At 38.5% G+C, this 25098-nt stretch overlaps 1 protein-coding gene across 1 annotated transcript in view; it reads right to left on the bottom strand.

Annotated features, from left to right (window-relative positions):
- The window catches only part of ROS1 (ROS proto-oncogene 1, receptor tyrosine kinase), a 140672-nt gene that overhangs the window by 31046 nt on the left and 84528 nt on the right, over positions 1-25098 (bottom strand). The window contains exons 30-36 of the mRNA XM_060190561.1: positions 24741-24973; positions 24483-24659; positions 15973-16141; positions 14546-14663; positions 10070-10260; positions 8321-8404; positions 1616-1751 (exon numbers count right to left, since the gene is read on the bottom strand). Of these exons, the coding sequence (XP_060046544.1) occupies positions 1616-1751; positions 8321-8404; positions 10070-10260; positions 14546-14663; positions 15973-16141; positions 24483-24659; positions 24741-24973 (1108 nt within the window). The remainder of the gene's footprint in view (positions 1-1615; positions 1752-8320; positions 8405-10069; positions 10261-14545; positions 14664-15972; positions 16142-24482; positions 24660-24740; positions 24974-25098) is intronic.

The following is a 25098-nucleotide window of genomic DNA, read 5'->3' as shown; positions in this document are numbered from 1 at the left end:
AAGTTTTCATCTTAAATGTTTCAATACCTAATCTTTCATGTAAGCAAAATGTTTCTGATCACAACAGTCAACCTCACTTCCATCCAGTTAACTTTAAGAAAGCCAAGCTTTTTGCTTGGAGTATTAACGAGAAAAATGCGTTAGCATTTATAGTGCTTTGAGTTTTGAAAGACAGAATTCTGCATAGCAGATATGTTAAGTACTCTTCAAAGGAAATCACCTCTGAATAGTTGATTTAGGTCACTTCTTTAGTTATTTCAAATCTCTTTACTTTTATTCATTTATTTTTAAAGAGACAGAAATGGAAAGGGACGGAGGATAGAGAAGACAGACCATTCATGAAGCTCCCCATCTACAGGCAAGAGGTTGGGGACTTGAACCTTTGTCCTTGAGCATGGTAACATGTGCTGTCTACCAGATGCACCATTACCCAGCCCTAACTCTCATCTCTTGATTTTATGTCTTAAATTATAAATTTCAAGAAACATGGCTTATGGCTATACTTTTTTTGGTCATGGATCATAATATAAAATCTTGGAAAAGGTATAGTTAAATATTTCCTTTAAATATGATGATAACATAAATTCCAAACTCAGATAACTCTATGAGATTTCTATAGTCAATCACCATACAATTTATGACATGGAAAAGATTGTCTTAATAGCATAAGCAAATGGCTCTTGCCATTCCTTTCCCATACTTATTTCCAGTTGAATCAACCTTGCTATTAGCTATACACTTCAACGTAGCATTTATTCATGATATATATCCCATTTTATCTTTGAACTATGTGATATAACAACTAATCTTTGATTATTATTATTGTTATTTTAGGAAAATCTGCCTCCCCCCATCACATTTGACAGTGAAAGGGAGTGTTAAAAAAATTATACCAAAGTAATAAGAGTACATGGTGGGGGGAGTCAGGCAGTAGCTCAGCGGGCTAAGCTCACGTGGCACAAAGCCCAAGGGCCAGCGTAAGGATTCTGTCCGAGCCCCCTGCTCCCCACCTACAGGGGAGTCGCTTCACAAAGGTGAAGCAGGTCTGCAGGTGTCTTTCTCTCCCCCTCTCTGTCTTCCCCTCCTCTCTCCATTTCTCTCTGTCCTATCCAACAATGTCGACATCAATAACAACAACAATAATAACTACAGTAAGGGCTACAAAAGGGAATAATAAATAAATAAATAAAAATTTTTAAGAAGAGTACATGAGGGGGGTCGAGTGGTCGCACAGTGGGTTAAGCGCATGTGATGCGAAATGCAAGGACCCCCTAAGGATCTGGGTTTGAGCCCCGGGCTCCCCACCTGCAGGAGAGTCACTTCTCAAGCAGTGAAGCAGGTCTGCAGGTATCTGTCTTTCTCTCCCCATCTCTGTCTTCCCCTCCTCTCTCCATTTCTCTCTGTTCTATCCAACAACAGTGACATCAGTAACAACAATAATAACCACAACAACAAAAAAGAAAAATAAAACAAGGGCAACAAAAAGGAAAATAGATAAATGTATATATTAAAAAAGTACATCAAAATAATCCGGGAAACAGAGTTCATGGGTACCCTCTCTGTCATCACCCAGCCCTCATGCAGATGCCCATAACTGACAGCCCAGATAACGTACTGTACTGCATAGCAGGCATTAGCCAGTCCTACTCCAGCTGCCCGGCCTCGTAGTTCATTCAACTCCTTGTCTTCGTTTATGAAAACTGTCAGTCCTTCTTTTGGAGCTGTTTTTTTCTTTATTCTTCTGTGCCAGACTATGAGAAAAGGGGGATGTAATTTATATATTAGACACTGCTGCCCCTTTTCATTTAGGAAGTGTTAACTCTATGTAAGAACACCGTTGGCAGAATAACAGAGTTTTATTGAAAAGTGTGCCCATCATAGAAAATCCTTTTAAATCCAGGCATAAGGGCATAGAAGAAATATATATGATTTATATGACATTCCTTTTCAACTCACTGTACAGAGTGAATTTGAATATATTATTATTTTTAAATAAGTTGAAGTATCTGAATGTCAGACTTTATTTATCAAAATCCATTCAGAAACTATAGTCAAAATAAACCAAATCCAAAATTTTATAGTAATTATGAAGAAGGTTCGAGTGGTGGTGTATAAGCACACCTATCACCGTGCACAAGCAGCCAGGATGAGCACCCCCTACAGGGAGGGACGCTTTACGAGTTGTGTAGCAGGTCTGCAGGTCTCTCGCTCCCTCTCTCTCTCTTTTTCCTGTCCCCTCTAAATTTCTCTCTATCCTATCAAATAAAACAAAAAGAAAAAAATGAAAAAATGACTTCTGGGAGCAGTGGATTTGCAGCCCCAGTACTGAGCTCCAACAATAAGCCTGGTGGCAAATAATAATGATTATAATTATAAGTGAAACAAACTCATTCTTAGTTTAAATATGTTCATGTTACACTCTGCAGTAGACTTAAGAATGTTTTCAATTTAGTGGTATGCTTTTAAAAATCTGCAGGACGGGAGTCGGGTGGTAGCGCAGCAGGTTAAGCGCACATGGCGCAAGAACCGGAGTAAGGATCCTGGTTCGAGCCCCCTGCCTCACCACCTACTGGGGAGCCGCTTCACAAATGGTGAAGCAGGTCTGCAAGTGTCTGTCTTTCTCTCCTCCTCTCTGTCTTCCCCTCCTCTCTCCATTTCTCTCTGTCCTATCCAACAATGATGACATCAAGAACAACAATAATAACTATAACAATAAAATAACAAGGACAACAAAAGGGAATTAATAAATAAATATTTTTTAAAATCTGCCAGACATAAGAAGGTATACCTGTCAGAAAGATAAAGATGAAAATGAGATGATCCCACTCATAAACAGAAGCTGAAAAGTCAGAACAGAAGGGAAAACACAAAGCAGAAGTTGGACTGGAGTTGGTGTACTGCACCAAAGTAAAAGATTCTGGGTTGGGGAGGGCATTCAAATCCTAGAGCATGATGGCAGAGGAGGACCTAGAGAGGGTTATATTGTTATGTGGAAAACTGAGAAATGTTACACATGTACAAACTACTGTATTTCACTGTCTACTGTAAACCATTAACCCCCCAAATAAAGAAAATAAAGAAAAAATTTAAAAACATAAGTAAAAGATACACTTGAAATAATGCAAGAAAATTTTAAAAGAAAATGGCATAGGGCAACTTTGTGGACTAATAATAAAATGTTCTCCATCTTGTCCTGTGCAGTGGTTAAAAAGGTGTATATAACTGTCAAATTTCACTAAGCTGGACATTTAAGTTCTGTGCATGTTATGTATAAATTATGCCTTGATCTTTAAAACATTTTAAAAGAGCAGGATTCTGAGATCACAGTCAGCTCATCAGTGAAGATCGCCTGAATTGATTAGTATATTCACAGTACACACAGAAGCAGAGAAGTGCCGACACAAATAATATGTTTGCTATTCTCATTCTTAAATGGTCATTGAAGAATTTTTGTAATGCTGAAGTAGTCATAACATTAACTTGTCTACCTGAAAGGATTCTGTTGAGGTGAAAATTCTCTGTACAATATAAATCCCTAGACATGTATAATAACATGTTATTATTCAGGGCCAGGTGGTGGCACACCTGGTTGAGCACATGTTACAATGCACAAGGACCAGAGTTCAAGTCCCCGGTCGCCACCTGCAGTGGGAAAGCTTTGCAAGTGTTGAAGCAGGACTGCAGGTGTCTCTCTGTCTCTCTCCCTCTCTATCACCCCCTTCCCTCTCGATTTCTGTTTCTATGCAATAAATAAAAAATAATAATGATGATTTTTTAAAAGATGTTATTATTCACATTTCTTTTCCATTATGTCATACACAATGAGACTGGCTTTGGCAAGTAGGTTCCCAGAAAATTCTCCTTGCGTGAAATGAAATGCAGCAGAGCCAAATGTTTTCAAAATGTCCAGGCTCCCTGTGAGCATGGACACACTTTTTCTGTCCCATTATTCATACAAAAACACTAAGTGCTGTACTGCCAAAAGGACTTTCCCACTGCTGTAACAGGAACACTTTAAAAAAAATTTATTTATTTATTCCCTTTTGTTGCCCTTGTTGTTTTATTGTTGTAGTTATTACTGTTGTCATTGTTAGATAGGACAGAGAGAAATGGAGAAAGGAGGGGAAGACAGAAAGGGGGAGAGAAAGATAGACACCTGCAGACCTGCTTCACTGCTTGTGAAGTGACACCCCTGCAGGCGGGGAGCCTGAGACTCGGTGATCCTCATGCCAGTCCTTGCGCTTTGAGCCACATGCTCTTAGCCTGCTGCGCTACTGCCTGACTCCCACAGAGATACTTTTGAAAGTATTAAAATGCTTCCCGCAAACTGGAAAAAATATATATATACATTGCTTTTCATATACACATGCTTAAAAGTACACACACACACAGAAAATTAAAGAAATGAATTCCACCAAGTGTTAGCAATGTCCCTCTGTAGGTATAGAATTATGAATGATTTCTGTAATCTTTTTCACACACTGAGAAAAATTGTTTTTATAATCCCCAAATATTGATATGTTCAATACAAAAATACACATATGTCAATAACATCACTCTTTATAATTTTTGTTTAGCCATTGAAAAGAACAGTATACTTTGTAAGATGATTATTGAAGTTTGGATTTTATTGCAAACCCCAATGGTAGCTTCTGTCCCCACAGGTTAGAGTTTTAGTTAAGATAAGTTCCATCCAAAGAACCATAGAGGAAAAGGGTTTTAAATACCTTCAGTAATAAAACACTCTCCCTGACTCTCTTCAGCTTTCATGGCCCAGTTTAAGACTCACTTAAGGCCCTAGTGATGCCTTCTGTGACCCTTGCACCCTCAGCTCTCCCCTTATTTTAAGAACTTAAAAGACTGATTTTGACGCTTATTTGGAACTTCCATGTTGCTGTCTTATAGACTTCACATACTGCTGCCTTTTATTGTTGTTGAACACAATTCTTGCTACTTCTCTTTGCACACAGGTTTATCTTACCCCTCTCATTCACTGGCAAGTTCCTGAAGTCAGCAACTGTATTTTTCTGGCTTTAAATTGTCCTCTTCTCTCAGAATATGACTAGTAATTGTTGCCCATGAGATATGACCACTCACCAAAGCAAAGGCTACTGGCACTTATCTTTAAACCCTTATTTCGATTTTATATTTCTACATATGATTGAGTCCTCCATACAATACACATTTAAAAATAACTGCCATTTTCATAATTCAGTCTTTTCTCAAGCACTCACACCTCTCCATAGTCACAGTTAGTAAAACAGCATGCAAAAAAAAAAAAAAAACTTTGCTTAGCGATAATAAAAAATAGAGTTCTAAATAAAATTAAGACCTTTAAGTCCAGAGCAAGTCAGATATCCATGGGATGTCTTGAAAGCTTAGTAGGTTACCTAATATTCATCCAGTAGTTATGAGTTTAGACAATGATGACGTAGATATAAGAGAAAGCAAAAGGTAGATGAAGGTTTCTTCATGTAATATTTATTCCCAATACGACAGCAGACAAGCAGTCAAGCCTATATGCCAACTGCCAAATATACTACAGTCCTATGTGTAATTCTGGAGAGGCTGGCTTAGCGGCACAAACATCAGCTGTGCGATACTGAGACTCCCTGGAACCTCAGGTTAAAATCCTGTCAGGGGCAGCTGAAATTTTTATTTTTCCAAGCTAGACAAAGGAGTCTCCTATATGACCAAGGTGAAATCTATGAAAAGAAATCTCAGCTCATGCTTTAATGTGTTCATGAACTGCCTGCGATTTCCACCAGTTTGGGGATACGACACAGATTTAGAAGACATAGTAAAATACTCACTTTTGTTTTCTGGAGAGAGTTCAGCTTTATAACTTTCCCTTAAATAACCTCTTGTTTATAAGAGAAAGTCTTTAATTCTTTAACATTTCTTTGAGTGTTCTTTTCTCTTCCTCTCTCTCTCTCTCTCTGTCTCTCTCTCTCTCTCTCTCTTTTCTACTTTACAGGTTGTAGTTACAGTATAGTGCTGACATATAGGTACAACCTCCCATCTCTCCATAGTAGCTGTCTGCAAGGCATCTCTCCCCACAGTTAAGTGTTCTTTTTTCTTTTCTTTTTAAAGAACTGATTTATTTATAATGAAAAAGATAGGAGAGAGAGAGAGAGAGAGAGAGAGAGAGAGAGAAAACAGACATCACTCTGGTACATGTGCTACCAGTGGTTGAACTCAGGACCTCATATTTGAGAGTCCAATGCTTTATCCACTGTGCCACCTCCCGGACCCTGAGTGTTCTTTTTCTTTTTAATATATATTTATTTATTCCCTTTTTTGTTGCCCTTGTTTTATTGTTGTGGTTATTATTGTTGTTGTTGTTGATGTTGTCATTGTTGGATAGGACAGAGAGAAATGGAGAGAGGAGGGGAACACAGAGAGGGGGAGAGAAAGATATACACCTACAACCCTGTTTCACCGCTTGTGAAGTGACTCCCCTGCAGGTGGGGAGCTGGGGGCTCAAACCAGAATCCTTACGCCGGTTCTTGTGCTTGTCACCACATGCGCTTAACCCGCTGCGCTACCGCCCAACTCCCGAGTGTTCTTTTTTATAAGTATCATTCCCTTATTGTATTACTTTGCCATGTTATGACTCAGTAGCAGCAAATGAAAATGTGACCTTATATCTGTTGAGATCTAAACTATACACTAATAATATTTATATGGAAGCAACAGGAATGAACATAACTACGTGTTCATCTTGATATCTTAAGTCCAATATTTGATCATCCTTTCTGGTATCATCTGTGTACTTTGTCATCATAAAACTAAAAATTTTTTTAAAGATTTTAAAATTTACCACATTAGTATAAAATGAGACGTGGGAAATAATTGGCATTCTCTCTGCCTAACCTAATTTTTCTATTTCCTTAGTCATTTGCAAATGAGCAGGGACTTGAAATACACAGAACAGATCTCTGAAAACAAGAGTGGATTCTACAAGTCTAAGTGGATCTTGTCCAAAAGAGGTCCTGCTCAATCCAAACCAGACTGTCTGCCTACAGATTCAAACTATTCTGACTAAGCAAGGATTGCCACTGGTGCCTCATTAAACCTTCTTTTTGTTTGTTTGGTTGGTTGCTTTCGTTTTTATTTTTGCCACAAGAGTTATTGTTGGGGCTCAGTGCCTGCACTATGAATCCATTGCTCCTGGCATCCATTCTTTCCCTTTTTTTGGTTTTTTTCTTTCTATTTTAATTTGAAATGACAGAGAAATTGAGGTAGGAGATAGATAGATAGATAGATAGATAGATAGATAGATAGACAGACAGACAGACAGACACCTGCAGACCTGTTTTACCACTACTGAAGGGTCTCCACTGCAGGTGGGGAGAAAGGGTTCAAACCCAGGTCCTGGGCTCTTGGGTTTGGGGGTGCGGTTTCCATCCACTTGCGCAGGCTGCACCCCTCCTCTCCTTGCCCAACCTTGACCCCCATTTTCTCACCCTGCAGAGGAGTTCAGGGGGTGCTTGTGTTTCTTCCAAATATCGTAGGGAAAGTTCCACGTGATGTCTGACCTTGGTGACACTAAAGTCACTTGGACAGTGCACGTGCACAACTGCCACCGCTGAAGGAAGCTCTGCTGCTATGGTTTCTTTCACTCTTTGTTTAAAAAAACAAATGAGGGAGTCGGACAGTAGGGCAGCAGGTTAAGCGCACGTGGCGCAAAGCACAAGGACCAGCAGAAGGATCCGAGTTCGAGCCCCTGGCTCCCCACCTGCAGGGGAGTCGCAGGTCTGCAGGTGTCTTTCTCTCCCCTTCTGTCTTCCCCTTCTCTCTCCATTTCTCTCTGTCCTATCCAACAATGACGACAACAATAACTACAACAATAAAACAACAAGGACAATAAAAGGAAATAAATTTTAAAAAAAGGTCCGTGAACATGTTGCTACATGTGCTTAACCAAGTGCGCCACTACCCAGCCCCAGACCTTCATTTTTTTAATCCCCAAAGTTATTTTTCCTGTATTCATTTCAAAATATAAGCCACAAAACCCTTATTACATTAGTCACTCAGAAGCAAATAGTACTTCAAAAGGAATGAAAGTGGTTGCCCTTTCAGGTAGTTCTAGCAAGAGTATACAATGAAATATACAGATATATTTTCCATAAAGTAATTACCCTTAGATGAGAAAACAATTCACAGAACTTAGCTGTCATGATAGTATTGCCAAAAATTATCTTTGAATTTTTAAAATTTATTTCATTCAGAAATTAGATACACTAAGATATAAGTCAATTAGAATGATCAAGGAAACAGTATATGATCTATCTATTGTAAACCATATTATACTTACCAACAATCAATGGGATCATAACAACCAAAGATACTCCAATTAAAATAGTAAGCATAAAGCTTGTTTGTGGTATCCAAAATCCATCTAATGAAATAAGTGAGAAAAAGGAATTTATTTAGAGAATAAAGTTAGTTCCTATGCTATGCCAGACCCTGACTTGATACTTGCAAGTCAGCTGTTAAATCACATAGCTCAATATCATCTACAGTGAATGTATTCACACAAAGCGAAATCAAAACAGTTTTTCTCTTTTTTCTTCAAGGCCTGATTTGCTAACACACCACTGAAATATCTACACCAAAACTTCTACTTTCAATTGACTGAGAAAACATTATAACTCTTTCAGTTAACTGGAACAAAGAAGTCTCATTCATTCTTCAAATACCAAATATTCAGGTTTATGATTTTTCAACACCATCTTCATATAGGTTTAGACTTATGGGTGTAAAAATATAGCATCTTCAGGCAAGAGTAGATAGCATAATGTCTATGCAAGAGACTCTCATGCCTGAGGCTCCAACATCCCAGGTTCAATCCCCCAGACCACCATAAACCAGAGCTAAGCAGTGCTCTGGAATAAAGAAATATATATATGATATTCTCCTAGTATGCTCAGTTAAATAGAGAAGATAAACATTTAAACAAAAGACTGTCAAAGTACAGCATCTGGGCCAGATCTGACTGAAATCTGATTTTGGATCATTCATGGGCTAAGAATTATTGAGGTCGGATCTACAGGGAAGCAGAGGTCACATAGGCTCCTAAGCTGAATATGGGTCCCAGATCACATCAAATTGATGGGGTTTACAGTCAACAATATTTATACACCTTTCCCATACTAGGGAGCTACTCTCTTCCCAGATCTAGCTTTCTGGTCCTTTTTCCAGTCATGACATCATTTCCCCAGATAATAACTAGTCTACCCAGAAGCATGATCTTCATGTGGTGGGCACTAGAAATAGCTAATATTACAGAGGAGAAGAATAATGTGACGAAATTCAAGTGTTAAGAAGATCACATCAGGTTAAAGAAATAGTTGGAGTGAGTGGGACAGTAGCACAGTGGGTTAAGCGCACGTGGTGCAAAGCACAAGGAACTGCTAAGGATCCCCAGCTCCCCACCTGCAGGGGGATCACTTCACAGGCGGTGAAGCAGGTGTGCATGTGTCAATCTTTCTCTCTCCATCTCTGTCTTCCCCTCCCCTCTCCATTTCTATCTGCCCTATCCAACAAGGACAACATCAACAACTACAACAACAACAAAAAACAAGGGCAACAAAGGGGAATATATATATATATTTTTGTGCCTACAGGGTTATTGCTGGGGCTCAGTGCCTACACTATGAATCCACTGCTCCTGAAGGCCTTTTTTTTCCCCCTTTTGTTGCCCTTGTTTTTGTAGCCTTGTTATTGTTGTTGTTGACATTTGTTGTTGGATAGGACAGACAGAAATAGAGATAGGAGGGAAAGACAGAGAGGGGAAGAGAAAGATAGACACCTGCAGACTTGCTGCACTGCCTATGAATTAACTCCCCTGCAGGTGGGGAGCCAGGGGCTGGAACCGGGATCCTTACACTGGTCCTTGCAGTTTGTGCCACGCGCACTTAACCCGAGGCGCTACCGCCCGACCCCCTAAATAAATATTTTTTAAAAAGACAGTTGGAATTATATTCTGTAATGCTAAGAAATTCCTAAATTCTTCTCTGAACCTCAGTGTAATAAACTAGTTTGCAAACAGATAACAATATACCTCCATCTAGTGTAATATTCTCACTGATTTCACTATATTCACCAAATCCCAGACTATTAGTAGCAACCACTCTAAACTGAAATGTTCCTTTCATGCTGGTTGACTTCCATGTGCAAATGCTACTGCAGCTCCCATTAAATGCTATCTTCCATATTACATTGTGGTTCTGTGATTCATTTGAAGTAGCCTTTCTGTAAAAGAAAAACGTGGAATTGTCAATACAAAGCATATATGAGATAATAGATTTTTACTTCTAGATGCAAATATACCATTTGAATAACTGTACTCTGTAATGTTTCCAGTTGCACACTTTGCCCTTGATCTCACTCCCCTTGTATATAACTTGGTTATAAGACATAGCAAAATCTTACAAAATCATATAAAAATGCATGGAGAAAATCAATGCAGACCACAGGAAAATCATCAGTGGTCAATGGTCAAGAGAATACTGGAGAACTTTTTCCTACTATTAAGATAGATAAACTTTCTTCTGGGGATATGGATCAACCTTCCAATGCCCATTTCCACCAGAGAAGCATTACAGAAGCCAGAACTCCCACCTCTGTACCCCAAAAAGAATTTTGGTCCATACTCCCAGAGGGATAAATGATAGGGGAAATACACCAGAGAGCTCTTTACCCAGTTCCACCAGGACCAGAAGCATTTGTCAGTTTGCCACCAGGAATCTTTTTTTTGTTTGTTTTTTGGGTTGTTTTTTTTTTTTTTTTTGCCTCCAGGGTTATTGCAGGGGCTCAGTGCCTGCACCATGAGTCCACTACTCTTGGAGGCCATTTTTTTCCCTTTTGTTACCCTGGTTGTTCTATCATTGTTGTGGTTATTATTTTTGTTGTTATTGATGTCACTGTTGTTGGATAGGACAGAGAGAAGTGGAGAGAGGAGGGGAAGACAGAGAGGGGGAGAGAAAGATAGACACCTGTAGACCTGCTTCACCGCCTGTGAAGAGACTCCCCTATAGGTGGGAAGCCGGGGGCTCTAACCATGATCCTTCCTCTGGTCCTTGCGTTTTGTGCCATGTGCGCTTAACCCACTGCACTACCACCCCACCCCCAAGAATCTTGTTTTTATACCATCACTGTAAATGGAAGTAAACCTGGAAAACACCAGAGAAAGCCAGGTACTATTTCTCTTATCTGAGAGAGAAGAGGAAAAAAGGAAAGACACCAGAAGTACTAGTAGATGTAAAGGTGATTTAGAAAGGAAGTGAAGGCAGAACCATTTAAAAATGGGGGGGAAATATAGACATAGATACAGATAGACAGTTATAGAATCGTCCCGTATCTGTGACCTTGGAAGAACTACCGCAATTCCCAATGGAAGTGATAGGGACATAGAACTCTGGGGGTGGGAACCATATGGAATCCCTATTAAAATTCTGTAAATCACAAATAAAAATAAATTAAGAAAATATAAGTAAATTTTCTTCGGAATCCCAAACATATAATTATGGATTCCATAATTTTTTTCAAAACAAGTAAATGTTAGAAATTAATTCAAAAATTAGGTATTACTAGCTTTTTTTTAATGAAATGTTTCTGGGTTTTAAGTCATGGTTTCTTTCACATTTTTTTTAGTTGGGAGGATTAATGGTTTATAAGTAAATATAGTTCTTAATACATGTGTAAAATTTCTGTTTTCTGCAACTTTCTTCTACTTCAAAGTTAATTTTAGTTATCCTTCATATGAGACATAAAAAAAAAAACCCACAAGAATTAGGTTCTAAAATTATAACCAGAAAGGCTTTTACTAGTCTCATAGACTAGTGGCAAGCTCAACGCCTTGCAGTTTTCTCTCTTCTGAAAATGAAAAATTTCACAAGTCTGTAGTTCTCCAAACTGCAACAGTTTTAGCATGTTACCAAGTCATATTAATTGTAGGGATATGTAATGGAATCTAGTTCTGCTCCAGTGGAGTGACAGTCCTGAAAGAGCAAACATGATAGGGAGGGCTAAGTCTCTGACAAACAAGAGATGAGTAAGAATAGCTGATGAAAGGGACAGCAGACTTGGTCACAAATGTTACCGGAAGGAAGCTAAATGTCGGAATGACTGTCTTGAGTACAATTTTGTGGCATGTTCTTTTGTACATTTCTGATATCTTATGTTAGGCTTTGGCAATTTTAATTTTGTACAAACATCTCTGATTGAAAATAGACCACCAATATGTCTAAATGGGGGTTCAGGAACTACCTGAGAACCCAGGTCTATGTCAGTTCTCTCTCTATACTCAGTTCTCTCTCTCTCTCTCTCTCTCTCTCTCTCTCTCTCTCCCTCTCCCTCTCCCTCTCCCTCTCCCTCTCTCCCTCTCTCCCTCTCTCCCTCTCCCCCTCTCTCTCCCATATGAAACAAATACATCTTTACAAAAATGTATATGACTCTTCACAGTTTGGAATCATTGACGAAGAGAAGAAAAATTCCTAACAATGGTTGAGTATCTTCTATTTACAACACACTGTGCTGCTGTTTTTCATACACTGTTTCACTTGATTGACACAATATAACCTGAAGAGGAAGATATCATTTCATCTTGTAGATGAGAAAATTTAATTTCAAAAAAATAATAATAAAGCAAGGATTTATACATGGACTGAGTAGTGTCCACTAAGCCATATCCACTAGATCACATGAATTTAGTCTTGGTAGGAAATAAATTCTTTGTAGATGAAATTATGTTAAAGTGATATTTTACTAAACTAGGGTATGGTGAAGTCCAATTGTCAATATCCTTGTAAGAAGAGAGAAATGTTGACACATGTGCACAGAGAGAATACAGTCTAACTCAGGAAAACAGTATATAATAATGACATGAACTGGGGACTAGAGTGTTGCATCCACAAGTCAATTACTATCAAGGATTAACAGTCAACAGAAGACACAATAAAAGGTTCTTCCCTAGAACTTCCAGAAGAAGCACAGTTCTGCTAAAACATTGATCTCAAACTTCTAGTTTCCATAAATGTGAGAAGATAAATGTCTAATATTTTAAATTTTCCAAGTGGTCGCATTTTGTTACACCAGATTAGCAAACAGTCAGTCAACTCTAAAGTTCATGCCACTTTGCACTACAACCACAACTATAAACTAGATTGTTCTGACTAAAGAAGTTACTTTGAGATACTGAGGTGTCTCACTTATTCTATATTCCCACTGTCCATACTAATCCTCATAAGAATTGTGGTGTGGAGAGTTGGGCGGTAGTGCAGCGGGTTAAGTGCACGTGGCATGAAGTGCAAGGACTGATGTAAGGATCCCGGTTTGAGCCCCTTGCTGGGGAGTCACCTCATAGGCAGTGAAGCAGGTCTGCAGGTGTCTTTCTCTCCCCCTCTCTGTCTTCCCCTCCTCTCCATCTATCCAACACTGTCCTCTCTGTCCTATCCAACACTGACGACAACAATATTAACTACAACAATAAAACAAGGGCAACAAAAGGGAATAAATGAATAAATAAATAAATAAATAAATAAGAATTGTGGTGTGGCCCAGCTGGTGAACATAGTTAATAGACCACCAAAACAGTTCTGCAAGTCAGTCAATCACTTTTCATCAAAAACAATAACAGGAATTTCAAGGCCTTAGTTTGAAATGTAGCTGGTATTATTCTCAAATGTTAGGCGAAAACATTTTTAAGGTTGTAGGAATGCCAGAGTGAGATGAAGCAAAAATAGCTCTAAAGCTCAAATTTCCAGGAGTATAATTATGGAAGTGACTTTGGTCATTGGAGCTTCTTAAAAGATGGCTTCATAGCCATCTATTTGAGGGGAGTGTCTTTGGAATTTGGACTTCTCCCATCAAGCTGGCATGAAATCAGCTCATGTGAGCCAATTATTCACAGATCTCTCCATCCTGGCTGGGTCTGAGGTTGCTTGTGTTTACGAGCTGCATGTTTTCATTGAAGACATATTTCCATTCCCCTGGAAACATACCACAAAGTATAACCTTCCTAACACATACGGAATCTTGGGTGACCTAGACCTTTCAGACCTTTTCAGACCATACCTGATTTTAACATTATGAAAAATACCTAACTAATGGTCAGTTTTCTCTAACATGATTCATCTGGCTGATGATCAGAAAGCTATATACAAAAAAAAGAAAGAAAGAAAGAAAGCTATATACATACCAACATCTAATATTAAATGTCAGCTCTGTTTCTTGAACAGAGCAGATATTAAATAAATATTAGTTGCATGTGCCAGTGAAGGAGTGCTTTCCATAAAATTTTCATAAGTATTTGCAGTTTCTGAGAAGAATGATCTGACTCAGACTTAACAGTGCCAGCGTTAACCTCTAGGAATTACACACACACACACACACACACACACACACACACACACACTCCTTAAACCAGTGATGTTTACTTATAAATACACTTCCATAAATCTTCCTAATATTAATTTCATAATGCAGTTCACTGCCCAGCACTCTGTAGTTTACAAAGTCCTTTTGCAAATATACCTACCTGAACTCAAGGATGTAGTACAGAAGTGGGCTTCCATTATCTTCAGCTCTTTCCCACTGTATTGAATTCTTATTCCCTACTAATAATTTTGGAATGCCTGGTTTACTTGGGACTCCAGCTTTAGAAGCAAAAGGTAAATATTAACTGATAACTCAAGAGTATATAGGACTATAGAACATATTCACTAAGACAGAAGTCAGATTCATTAAAGATACTCATATTCCTATAAGCATGTATTTTTAAAATTATTTATTTATTTATTTATTATTGGATAGAGACAAGAGAGAAATTGAGATGGGAGGGGAAGATAAAGAAAGAGACAAAGAGACACCTGCAGCCCTGATTCACTGCTTGTAAAGCTTCCCCCCTAAAGGTAGGAACCACAGGCTTGAACCAGGGTCCTTCCGGACTATAATGTGTGACTTAGTCAGGTATGCCACCTCCTGGGCTCCTAGCATTAATTTTTAAAAGAACATCTGAAGCTTTATTAGTGGCATATTTAGAAGATTGTTTGTGGCATTAACAATGTCTTAGCTTTATGCAAAAACATTAATGCAAATAAAGAAAGCTACAAATACTTCACTTTCTTTTGATTCTTAGAAAATAAATTTGGAATTATGGAAGACTTTTTTAATGGAAAAGTTTTAAGAATATATGTTAATTTAGTACAGTTGCTTGTATAGTTCAGCAGAGTTGTTTTGTCATTTGGGGTAATAATAGTAAGTAAATATTTATTTATTTTATTGCCTCCAGGGTTATTGCTGGGGCTCAGTGCTGGTACTACGAATCCACCACTCCCGTGGTTATTTTTTTCCCCTATTTTATTGGATAGGATAGAGAGAAACTGAGAGAAAAGGGAGCAATAGAGGGGAAGAGAGAAAGAGAGACACCTGCAGACCTGCTTCACTGCTCATGAAGTGTCCAAGGTGCAGTTGGAGATCTGGGGCTTGAACCGGCTCCTTGTTCATAATACAATGTGCACTTAATCGGGTGCACAACCACATAGTCGCCATTAAGAATGTATTTTGATGCTTATTTATGTTATATTAATTTGGTTCTCACTATGAAATATGGCTAGACAAGAAATCAGGATACTTAAAAGTGTAAAGAATTTTGCAAGACCAGTTTCAATATTATTTCATTATTTCAATATTATTTCATTACTCTCTATGTGGATTCCTGAGTCTTTTAATTTTCTTTACCTAAGTTCTAGAAAAAGCAATTTACTCTTTCAAGGAGAATTTCAACCTATAAGATTGGTTTAAGAAGAAGAAGAAAAAGAAGAAAATGGAGGAGGAAGATGAAGAGGAGGAGGAGGAAGAGGAAGAGTGGAAGAAGATGAAGAAGGAGGAGGAGGAGGACAAGTGATGGGAAATAATTAAGAATTTTAATTTAAGAATCTAAATTTTTAGTATACTCATACTCACCTTTCGTCTTAAAACTTTCTGGAAGTGAGGTGCTATTCTCTCCTGTCCTATAAACCACCACCACTCGAACACCATAGGAAGTAGAAGGCTGTAGTTCTGTGATAGTACAGACAGAAATAGGGCCTTGGCTGCATGAAGCTTTAACATGGCAAAACTCGTTGTACCTCCCCTGGAAAAAAATAAGTCTCAATTAATATTCTTGTCTCTTTAAAAAATAAATATTTCCATGGGTCCATACTCCCAGACAGTTAAAGAATAGGAAAGCTATCAGGGGAGGGGAGGGGATACAGAGTTCTGGTGGTGGAAATTGTGTGAAGTTGTACCCCTCTTATCCTATGGTTTTGTCAATGTTTCCTTTTTATAAATAAAATTTTTTTAAATAAATATTTCCATAGAAAGTCATAAGCTTGAGGCCAGGCAGTGGTGCATTTGGTTGAGTGCACAGATTATTATGCACAAAGACCTAAGTTCAAGCCCCTGGTCCCTACCTGCAGGGGTTGGGGATGGGGCTTCACAAGAGTTGAAGCCTGTCGCAGGTATCTGTCTCTTTCCCTCTCTATCTGCCCCTCTCCTCTCAATTTCTCTCTGTCCTACCAAATACAAGAAAAATAAAATTTAAAATCTTTAAGGAGAAATTCATAAGCTTATGGTAAGAATTAAACCTTTAGTAAATATAACACTCTACTTAAAATCAAGAACTTTTTTGTGAATGTTTGAAGTCAAACATCATCCCTAACTGTAACAGTCATTTCATCTTTTATTTTTATAAGCTATATTTTATTTAAATGATGGTTCTTAGGATAGTTCAAGACAGAACGTAAGGCTCTGACTCTATACCATCAGGCAAAAGTCAAAACTTGACTTCTCATCATTCCTCCTAGTAGGCACCTACATTAAATCATTATGGCAGAGAAAACAAATTCACAGTTGAGGGGTCGTGATAGCTCATAGCAATGATTCTTTCAATTCCAATGATTTGTCAATTTCAAAATATTAATATATTTATATATTTCTTTTAAGAAGTCCACAGTGACTTGTAAAGTAAAACATTTCAGTTTTAGTCCCAAAACTTTCTTTAGTCATTGAATCATAATTCCTTATTTTTACACAAAGGAAAATGTTGCCCACCATTATTCAATCACTAACTAGAAAGGTTAGAAGTTGAATCTAAGAAATCATATTTGCATCCCACTTTTAAGAACTAGATCTCTTATTATAGCTCTTAAACTACTTTCTACTTTCCTCAAAAAATATCTATGTATCTCAAAGCTTAATATCACTATCTCAAAATGACTTTTATTGTGTAAATAGTAAAATGTAGAGGGTGTGGCATTTTGTCAAGAATTCTTTGTGTATTTTCCCCAGTGGAGTTTCCTAAGAAGGTCAGTTTCCAAAAATAAACCTTACTTTACATCTCCCTTTTCATTTAGCACTCACGAGGTCATGACACTTAAATGAATGAATGTTTAATCTTAGTTTCCCATTGAGTTAAAAGGGTTCTCTACAGCACCTTCAGAAAATGGGCCACCTTGTTAAATAAAAGAGGCAGGGGGGAGGACGCAAAATAATTTTTTAAATATAGGAATGATGATGACTTCACTCACAGGTTCAAAATACAAAGAGAAAATACAGTAAAACTCTTAACTAGTCATGATCTATTGCAGTAATATAAGGAATCTAAAGGGGAATGGTGGCAGGACGAGGTTTAAAGTAGGATGAGAACTCTATGACTTATACTGGAGGAAAAACAGAAAGTTGATGGGGAGTGTTACATATAGACACCTATGATACCTGTGATAATAGCCTTGAACCCTAACGCTTCCCCCCAATAAAGAGATCTAAAACTCATTAACAAAAAATCATATAGAAATACTGATGTCAAGGGCATTGCCTATTAGAGGTATATATTACATAGTAATCCCAATGAGATATATAAAATAACATAGATACATTGGATCCACAACCTTTGCTTAGAATCTTGGGGGGAAAAGACAGAGAAAGAAAGGAGAGGTTTTTTGTGTGTGTTTGTTTGTTCTGTTTTTGTTCCTGTCTCCCTAAATGATCTAGTATAGACAGTACTTTAAAAGAACAGTCTAGGGAGTCGGGTGGTAGTGCAGCGGGTTAAGCGCACGTGCGTGGTGCAAAGTGCAAGGACCTATGTAAGGATACCGGTTCGAGCCCCCGACTCCCCGCCTGCAGGGCAATCACTTCACAAGTGGTGAAGCAGGTCTGCAGGTGTCTATCTTTCTCTCCCCCTCTGTCTTCCCCTCCTCTTTCCATTTCTCTCTGTCCTATATGACAACGATGATACCAATAACAACAACAATAAAACAGCAAGGGCAACAAAAGGAAATACATAAAATTTTTTTTAAAGAACAGTCTAGAATGTTCTATAACACCCCCACACCATCCAAATATTATGCTTAGTGAAGTAAGAAGATAAAAGACAATTATCAGAGAGTTTCACTCATTTGTGGAACATGGATCATTGAAATGTATGAATTTGAAAAATGGAATAGACAAAGTCAAAGTCTCTCTTTGTAGAGTTATATTGGAGAGGGATACAGAATTTTGGTGGTGTGTGTGAAGTGGAACTATACCCTTTGGGGGGTGGTAGTGCTGCACCTAGTTGAGCGCACATATTACCATGTGCAAGGAACTGTCCCCCTCTAGTCTCATAAACCCTTACTAAACCAGTTAGACAAAATATAAAAGAAAAAAAAAAGAACTGTCAAAGAAATGTTTAGCCAAGAGGACAGCTTATTAAGCGCTGGCTTCACCACAGTAATGAATGTTCAGCTTGGAGACATGTCATGACCATTGTGTATCCGGTCAGGACTGGAGTAGGCTGGATGGAGGAAAGGTGCAGGCTATGGTGCCTCAGAGACTGGGACTTCAGAAATATTTATTTTGATAGAGATGTCCCTGTGTGACTGAGAAAAAGCTCAGTGTATCCCCCCAGAAATGCTTTGTTACATGGTTTCTTAGTCATCAGTGATTGTAGAAACCTGAAATTTTAGTGGCCTTCCATGAAAAAACTACCAGAGCTTAACGACTTATTTCTCTTTGGTCTTAAATTGAATGTTCTTCTATACTTGGTTGTGAGGAAGAATCTGTGAAATTCAAAACAGGTGTTGGAGATTCCGAGCACTAAGGGTGAGGAAGTTGAGTGGTGAGTGCGAAGTACAGACACCTCTCACAGGAAGAGAAGGAACTGTACACATGTGACAACTGTATTATAAATCATTATATTCCCCCAATTAGGCAAATGGAGATAATTTAAAGGAAATTTTTCAGTTAGAAAGCATGTACTCACTCTCATGAGCCATGGATGTATAACACTGTGATACATTATGAGTAAGATCTCAAAAGAGAGAACTACCTGGCTTGATGTCACCACCCACCAATTCTTTCAGAACACAGCCTTCTGTTGGGTATCACAGACGGTACTGGTATTTCAAGATAATCACCCAGGTACACATTACTGTACCTCACATTCTCACCTTCATAATTTTCTCTTTTTAATAGTCTATCTGGAACTTGTGGTCAGTGTGAAAATAGGAGTATTAAGAGAAAAGTTATTGTAGGAAAGTTATAAATTCAATCAGAAGTCCTAACCTGCTCCCTTTCTCCTAAGCTTTGAGAAGTGGGGTGACTGACTTAATGACTCATATTTCTTCTATGGATAGCACCTCAGTGGAATCACTATAGAGATGAGTCAGTCCCCTGGGTGTTACTCAGTCTGTCCAGTGAAGCTGACTCACTGGGATGTCTGTCTGGGCCTCTGAATTTTCTTCAGTTAATGAGACAAGGGTCATCATCATGGAGACTGTTTTCTTTTCTTTTTTTATTTTTATTTATTTATTTTCCCTTTTGTTGCCCTTATTAATGTTGTTGTTGATGTCGTCGTTGTTGGATAGGACTGAGAGAAATGGAGAGAGGAGGGGAAGACAGAGAGGGGGAAAGAAAGACGGACATCTGCAGACATGCTTCACTGCCTATAAAGCGACTCCCCTCCAGGTGGGGAGCCGAGGCCTCGAACCAGGGTCCTTACGCTGGTCCTTTCACTTTGTGTCGTGTGTGCTTAACCCGCTGCACTACCACCCGACCCCCAGAGATTGTTTTTCACTCTATTACTTTAGTCTAAGAAATAAGCATTGCATTTGCCTATCCTTGATTCCAACCTGACTTATAGCAAGCTTACTTAAAGACATCTAGAGGGGACCAGGCAGTGATGCAACTAGTTAAGCACACACATGACAATGCACAAGTACCTGGGTTCAAGCCCCAGATCCCCACCTGCAAAGAGAAAACTTCACGAGTGGTAAAGCATGACTACAGGTGTCTCTCTCTGTCTCTCTCCCCCTTTCTTTTCAACTTCTGTTTCTACCCAATTAATTAATTACTTAATTAATTAAATCTTAAATAAAGATGTTGAAAAAAGAGGATGCTCCAATTTAAATCCATTTGAATAAGATGACCATTATTAAAACAGATTTCAAATTACAATAAACCTGTTTGATACAAAAAAAGTCCAGTTAAACTATAGCTTTTGGTTTTACCAACTCAAACTTCCATGTTTCAAATTTGTATAGATTTTTTTCTAAAAAGTAGAAAATAATAAAAAGATATCTTATATGTTCAAATGTTTACACATGCTAGCATGATGCCAACCAGACTTTCCTGGACAGACAACCCCACCAATGTGTCCTGGAGCTCTGCTTCCCCAGAACCCCGCCCCACTAGGGAAAGAGAGAGACAGGCTGGGAGTATGGATCCACCTGTCAATGCCCATGTTCAGTGGGGAAACAGTTACAGAAGCCAGACATTCCACTTTCTGCACCCCATATTGACCTTGGGTCCATACTTCCAGAGGGATAAAGAATAGGAAAGCTATCAGGGGAGGGGATGGGATACGGAGTTCTGATGGTGAGAATTGTGTGGAGTTGTACCCCTCTTATCCTATGGTTTTGTCAGTGTTTCCTTTTTATAAATAAAAGCAAATAAGAAAACACTAAATAAAGAAAGAAAATTTTTACACATATGGGGAACAATTTCATTTTTTAAAGAAAAGTGAGGGGCCAGCAAGAGAGTTTACCTGGGAGGGAACCTGCTTTGCCACACCTGTGACTTAAATGGAGCCTGGCCCCCACCATGCTGGAGAAAGCTCAGTGAGGTGTGTCTCTCCTCCTGCCCTGTCTCTCTTTCCATGTGAAAAAAAGTTGCCCAGAGTGGTAATGCCTCAATGATGATAACAGTTGAAAAGAAAGAAAGAAAGAAAGAAAGAAAGAAAGAAAGAAAGAAAGAAAGAAAGAAAGAAAGAAAGGGAAACAAAGGAAGGGAGAGAGAAAAAGAGAAAGAAAAGAAAAGAAAGAAAGAAAGAAAGAAAGAAAGAGAGAGAGAAGGAAAGGAGAAATAGGTGAACCCATGACTACATGGATTTGTTTTTACATCATCACTGAACAAAACATCCCTAACCAATCTTGACAAATGTGTACAATCATATATAATAGTTGAAATGAAATATATTAATTATTAAAAGATAAGGATCTATTCTAATTGTATCAATATAAAAATGAATGCAGACTTTTCTTTGCAATAAATTAATCAGATCAGTTAAGGATTTAACATTCGCTGGATGACACTGATATTTTACCTCACGTCACTGGATATAGCCTGCATCAACGGAACAGAAAGTAATAAATGCTGGTAGGATGTGGAGGAGAGGAACTCCTTTATACTGTTGGTGGAAATGCAAACTAGTGCACCATTATGGAGAATCATTAAACAAATAAAAAAGGAAATAACTTAGGATCCAATAATACTTATATGAAAACGCTACTTCAAAGGGGCATGTGAGCCCCTATGCTCATATAAGAAGAAGGAGGAAGAAGGGAAAAGAGGAGGAGGTGGTGGTGCAGCAGAGGAAGGAGAAGGAGGAGGAGAAGAAGAAGGGGGTGGTAGAAAAAAAAGGAGAAGTAGTAGTAGTTATGACACACATACTCAATGGAGTACTACTCAGCAATTAAAAAAGTGATACTGTATTCTTCAGGTCAAACTGGATAGAACTGCAGGTGACTATGTTTAGTGAAGTAAGCAAGGAAAGACAACTGCCAGGTGGTTTCACTATTACGTGGAACACAGAGAACGAAAACATATAAACATGAAAGGGGGAAGTAGGAACCAACTGTCGCAAAGGCAGTTGGGAGAACTATGGCGGCTCTCCTTGGAGCAGGGGAGAAAGCACAAAACTGGTGGTAGAAGTAGTGTATACCCCATCATCTTCTAAATCACTAATAATAAGTAAATAACAAAATAAATAAAATTCACTGTTTTCTAATAATTGGTCAAAGCATGAAGTTTTTGGATGAGGAAGCATATAAAGTTTAAGGCCAAAATGATAGCAGTTTGAATTAAAATGTTTCTAAATGCTCCAAGTCTTTGACTGTCAGAGAGATGCAAATAAAGACAACAATGAGATACCTCTTCACTCCTGTGGGAATGTCAAACATCAGAAAAGGTAACAGCAGCAAATTCTGGAGAGGTTGTGGGGTCAAAGGAACCCTCCTGCACTGCTGGTGGGAATGTCAATTGGTCAAACCCCTGTGGAGAGCAGTCTGGAGAATTCTCAGAAGGCTAGAAATGGACCTACCCTATGATCCTGCAATTCCTCTCCTGGGGATATATCCTAAGGAATCAGACACACCCATCCAAAACTATTTGTGTATACCTATGTTCATAGAAGCACAATTTGTAATAGCCAAAACCTGGAAGCAACCCAGGTGTCCAACAACAGATGAGTGGCTGAGCAAGTTGTGGTATACATACATACACAATGGAATACTAGTCAACTATAAAAAATGGTGACTTCAGTGTTTTCAGCCAATCTTGGATGGACCTTGAAAAAAATCATGTTAAGTGAAATAAGTCAGAAACAGAAGGATGAATATGGGATGATCTCACTCTCAGGCAGAAGTTGAAAAACAAGATCAGAAGAGAAAATACAAGTAGAACCTGAACTGGAATTGGCATATTGCACCAAAGTAAAAGACTCTGCAGTGGGGAATATAGTTCCAAGAAGGATGACAGAGGACCTAGTGGGGGTTGTATTGAAAACTGGGAAATGTTATGCATGTACAAACTATTGTATTTACTGTTGAATGTAAAACATTAATTCCCCAATAAAGAAATTTTTTTAAATGTTTACATTTACTCATCTCCTATTAAACAGCCCTCAAATAATTGAAAGAACATTCTCAACATAGTTTGAGTTTTTTTTTTTAAAGAATTTATTTATTTATGAAAAAGACAGGAGGAGAGAGAGAAAGAACCAGACATCACTCTGGTACATGTGCTGCCGGGGATTAAATTCAGGACCTCGTGCTCAAGAGTCTGATGCTTTATCCATTGTGCCACCTCCTGGACCACTATAGTTTGGGTTTTTTTTTTTCCTACTTTCTGTTCTTTTTTTTTTTTCTGAGAAACCACTGAATTGTTATGGACAGAGAACCATTAATCACACCTAAAGTAAGTTAGCGAACTATAATTTACATTCTTTTATAAAGAGCATCTTAAGAGCAAATTTACTCACAGAGCTGTGCATCTTTAAAAACACATGTTGCAGGAGTCGGGCTGTAGCGCAGCGGGTTAAGTGCAGGTGGCGCAAAGCACAAGGACTGGCATAAGGATCCCGGTTTGAACCCCGGCTCCCCACCTGCAGGGGAGTCGCTTCACAGGCAGTGAAGCAGGTCTGCAGGTGTCTATCTTTCTCTCCCCGTCTCTGTCTTCCCCTCCTCTCTCCATTTCTCTCTGTCCTATCCAACAACGACAACAACAACAATAGCTACAACAATAAAACAACAAGGGCAACAAAAGGGAATAAATAAATAAAATAAATATTTAAAAAAACATACGTTACCATGCACAGGGACCCTGGTTCAAGCCCCCAGTGCTACCTTTTGGGGTGAGGGAAAAGCTTCACAAGTGGTAAAGCAATGCTGCAGGCACCACACCTCTCACTCCCTCTTTATCTCCCCTCCCTCTCCCAAATTCCTTTTGTCCTGTCAAATGAAATAAACACTGAAAAAAAATTTTTTTTTAAAGAACCAGTTCATCTATCTGGAAATTCTTCCCACCAGAAATTGTTTTTGCCTCAACCTGGTTTAATAATGTTTTCAAATATATTGCTGATTTATACAAAACACTGGACTGCATATATTTAAAAAAGAAAAAAAAAGATGGAGGCCAGGTGGTGGCACACCTGGTTAAGTGCTCACATTACAGTCCACATGGATCTGGGTTCAAGTCCCCACCTGCAGGGGAAAAGCTTTGTAAGAAGTGAAGTAGGGCTGCAGGTGTTTCTCTGTCTCTTTCTCTATCTCCCCTTTCCTCTTGATTTCTGGCTGTCTCTATCCAACAAAGATAATAAAAAATTTAAAAACAAAAGAAGTTCTCATTTATTCTACTTCATGAAAGAAAGTTTGGTATTGAAAGTATACAGTGTTATCTACCTTCTGGAGTTCAAACCAGTATCTGATGAGGTTGACATTAGATGGAGCCTTCCAACCTAGTTGCAAACTAGTGTTCTCTGGAACCAAGGCATAAGGTTTCTCTGGTGTGTCAAATGTTTCGACAGTGACAGGCTGACTCTCAGCACACCACAGTTCTTCAGAGTGACAAGCCAGAACCTGTTTATAAAAAGCATGTGATTAATCTTTTAAGAGTCTTGCTCTTGAGAACAATAAAACTGTTTGCTGTGTTTGCTGTACCTTTAACATATATAATTTTCCACCAGACAGTCCTTTAATAAGAAGAGTGAGTCTTCCATTTGGATATTCACTTTGTCTCAGAGGAGTCTCAGGAATTAGAGTCAGATGTGAGACTGCTACCTGATAGCGGATTGATTCTTTAGGTCCATTTGGCTTAGGAGATTCTCTCCAGGATATAACGAGGCTGGTATCTGACTGCACAGTTGTGTTAATGAGACAAACAGCCTCTGGTACTGAAATAAATAACAAGAGATTAAAAAGGGGGGGGTTGTATTGTTATGTGGAAAACAGAGAAATGTTATGCATGTACAAGCTATTATATTTTCTATTGACTGTAAAACATTAATCCCCCAATAAA

The sequence above is a fragment of the Erinaceus europaeus genome, chromosome 4 (assembly GCF_950295315.1).
Source record: "Erinaceus europaeus chromosome 4, mEriEur2.1, whole genome shotgun sequence".
Taxonomy (NCBI): domain Eukaryota; kingdom Metazoa; phylum Chordata; class Mammalia; order Eulipotyphla; family Erinaceidae; genus Erinaceus; species Erinaceus europaeus.
This window is presented reverse-complemented; position numbering and strand designations above follow the sequence as displayed.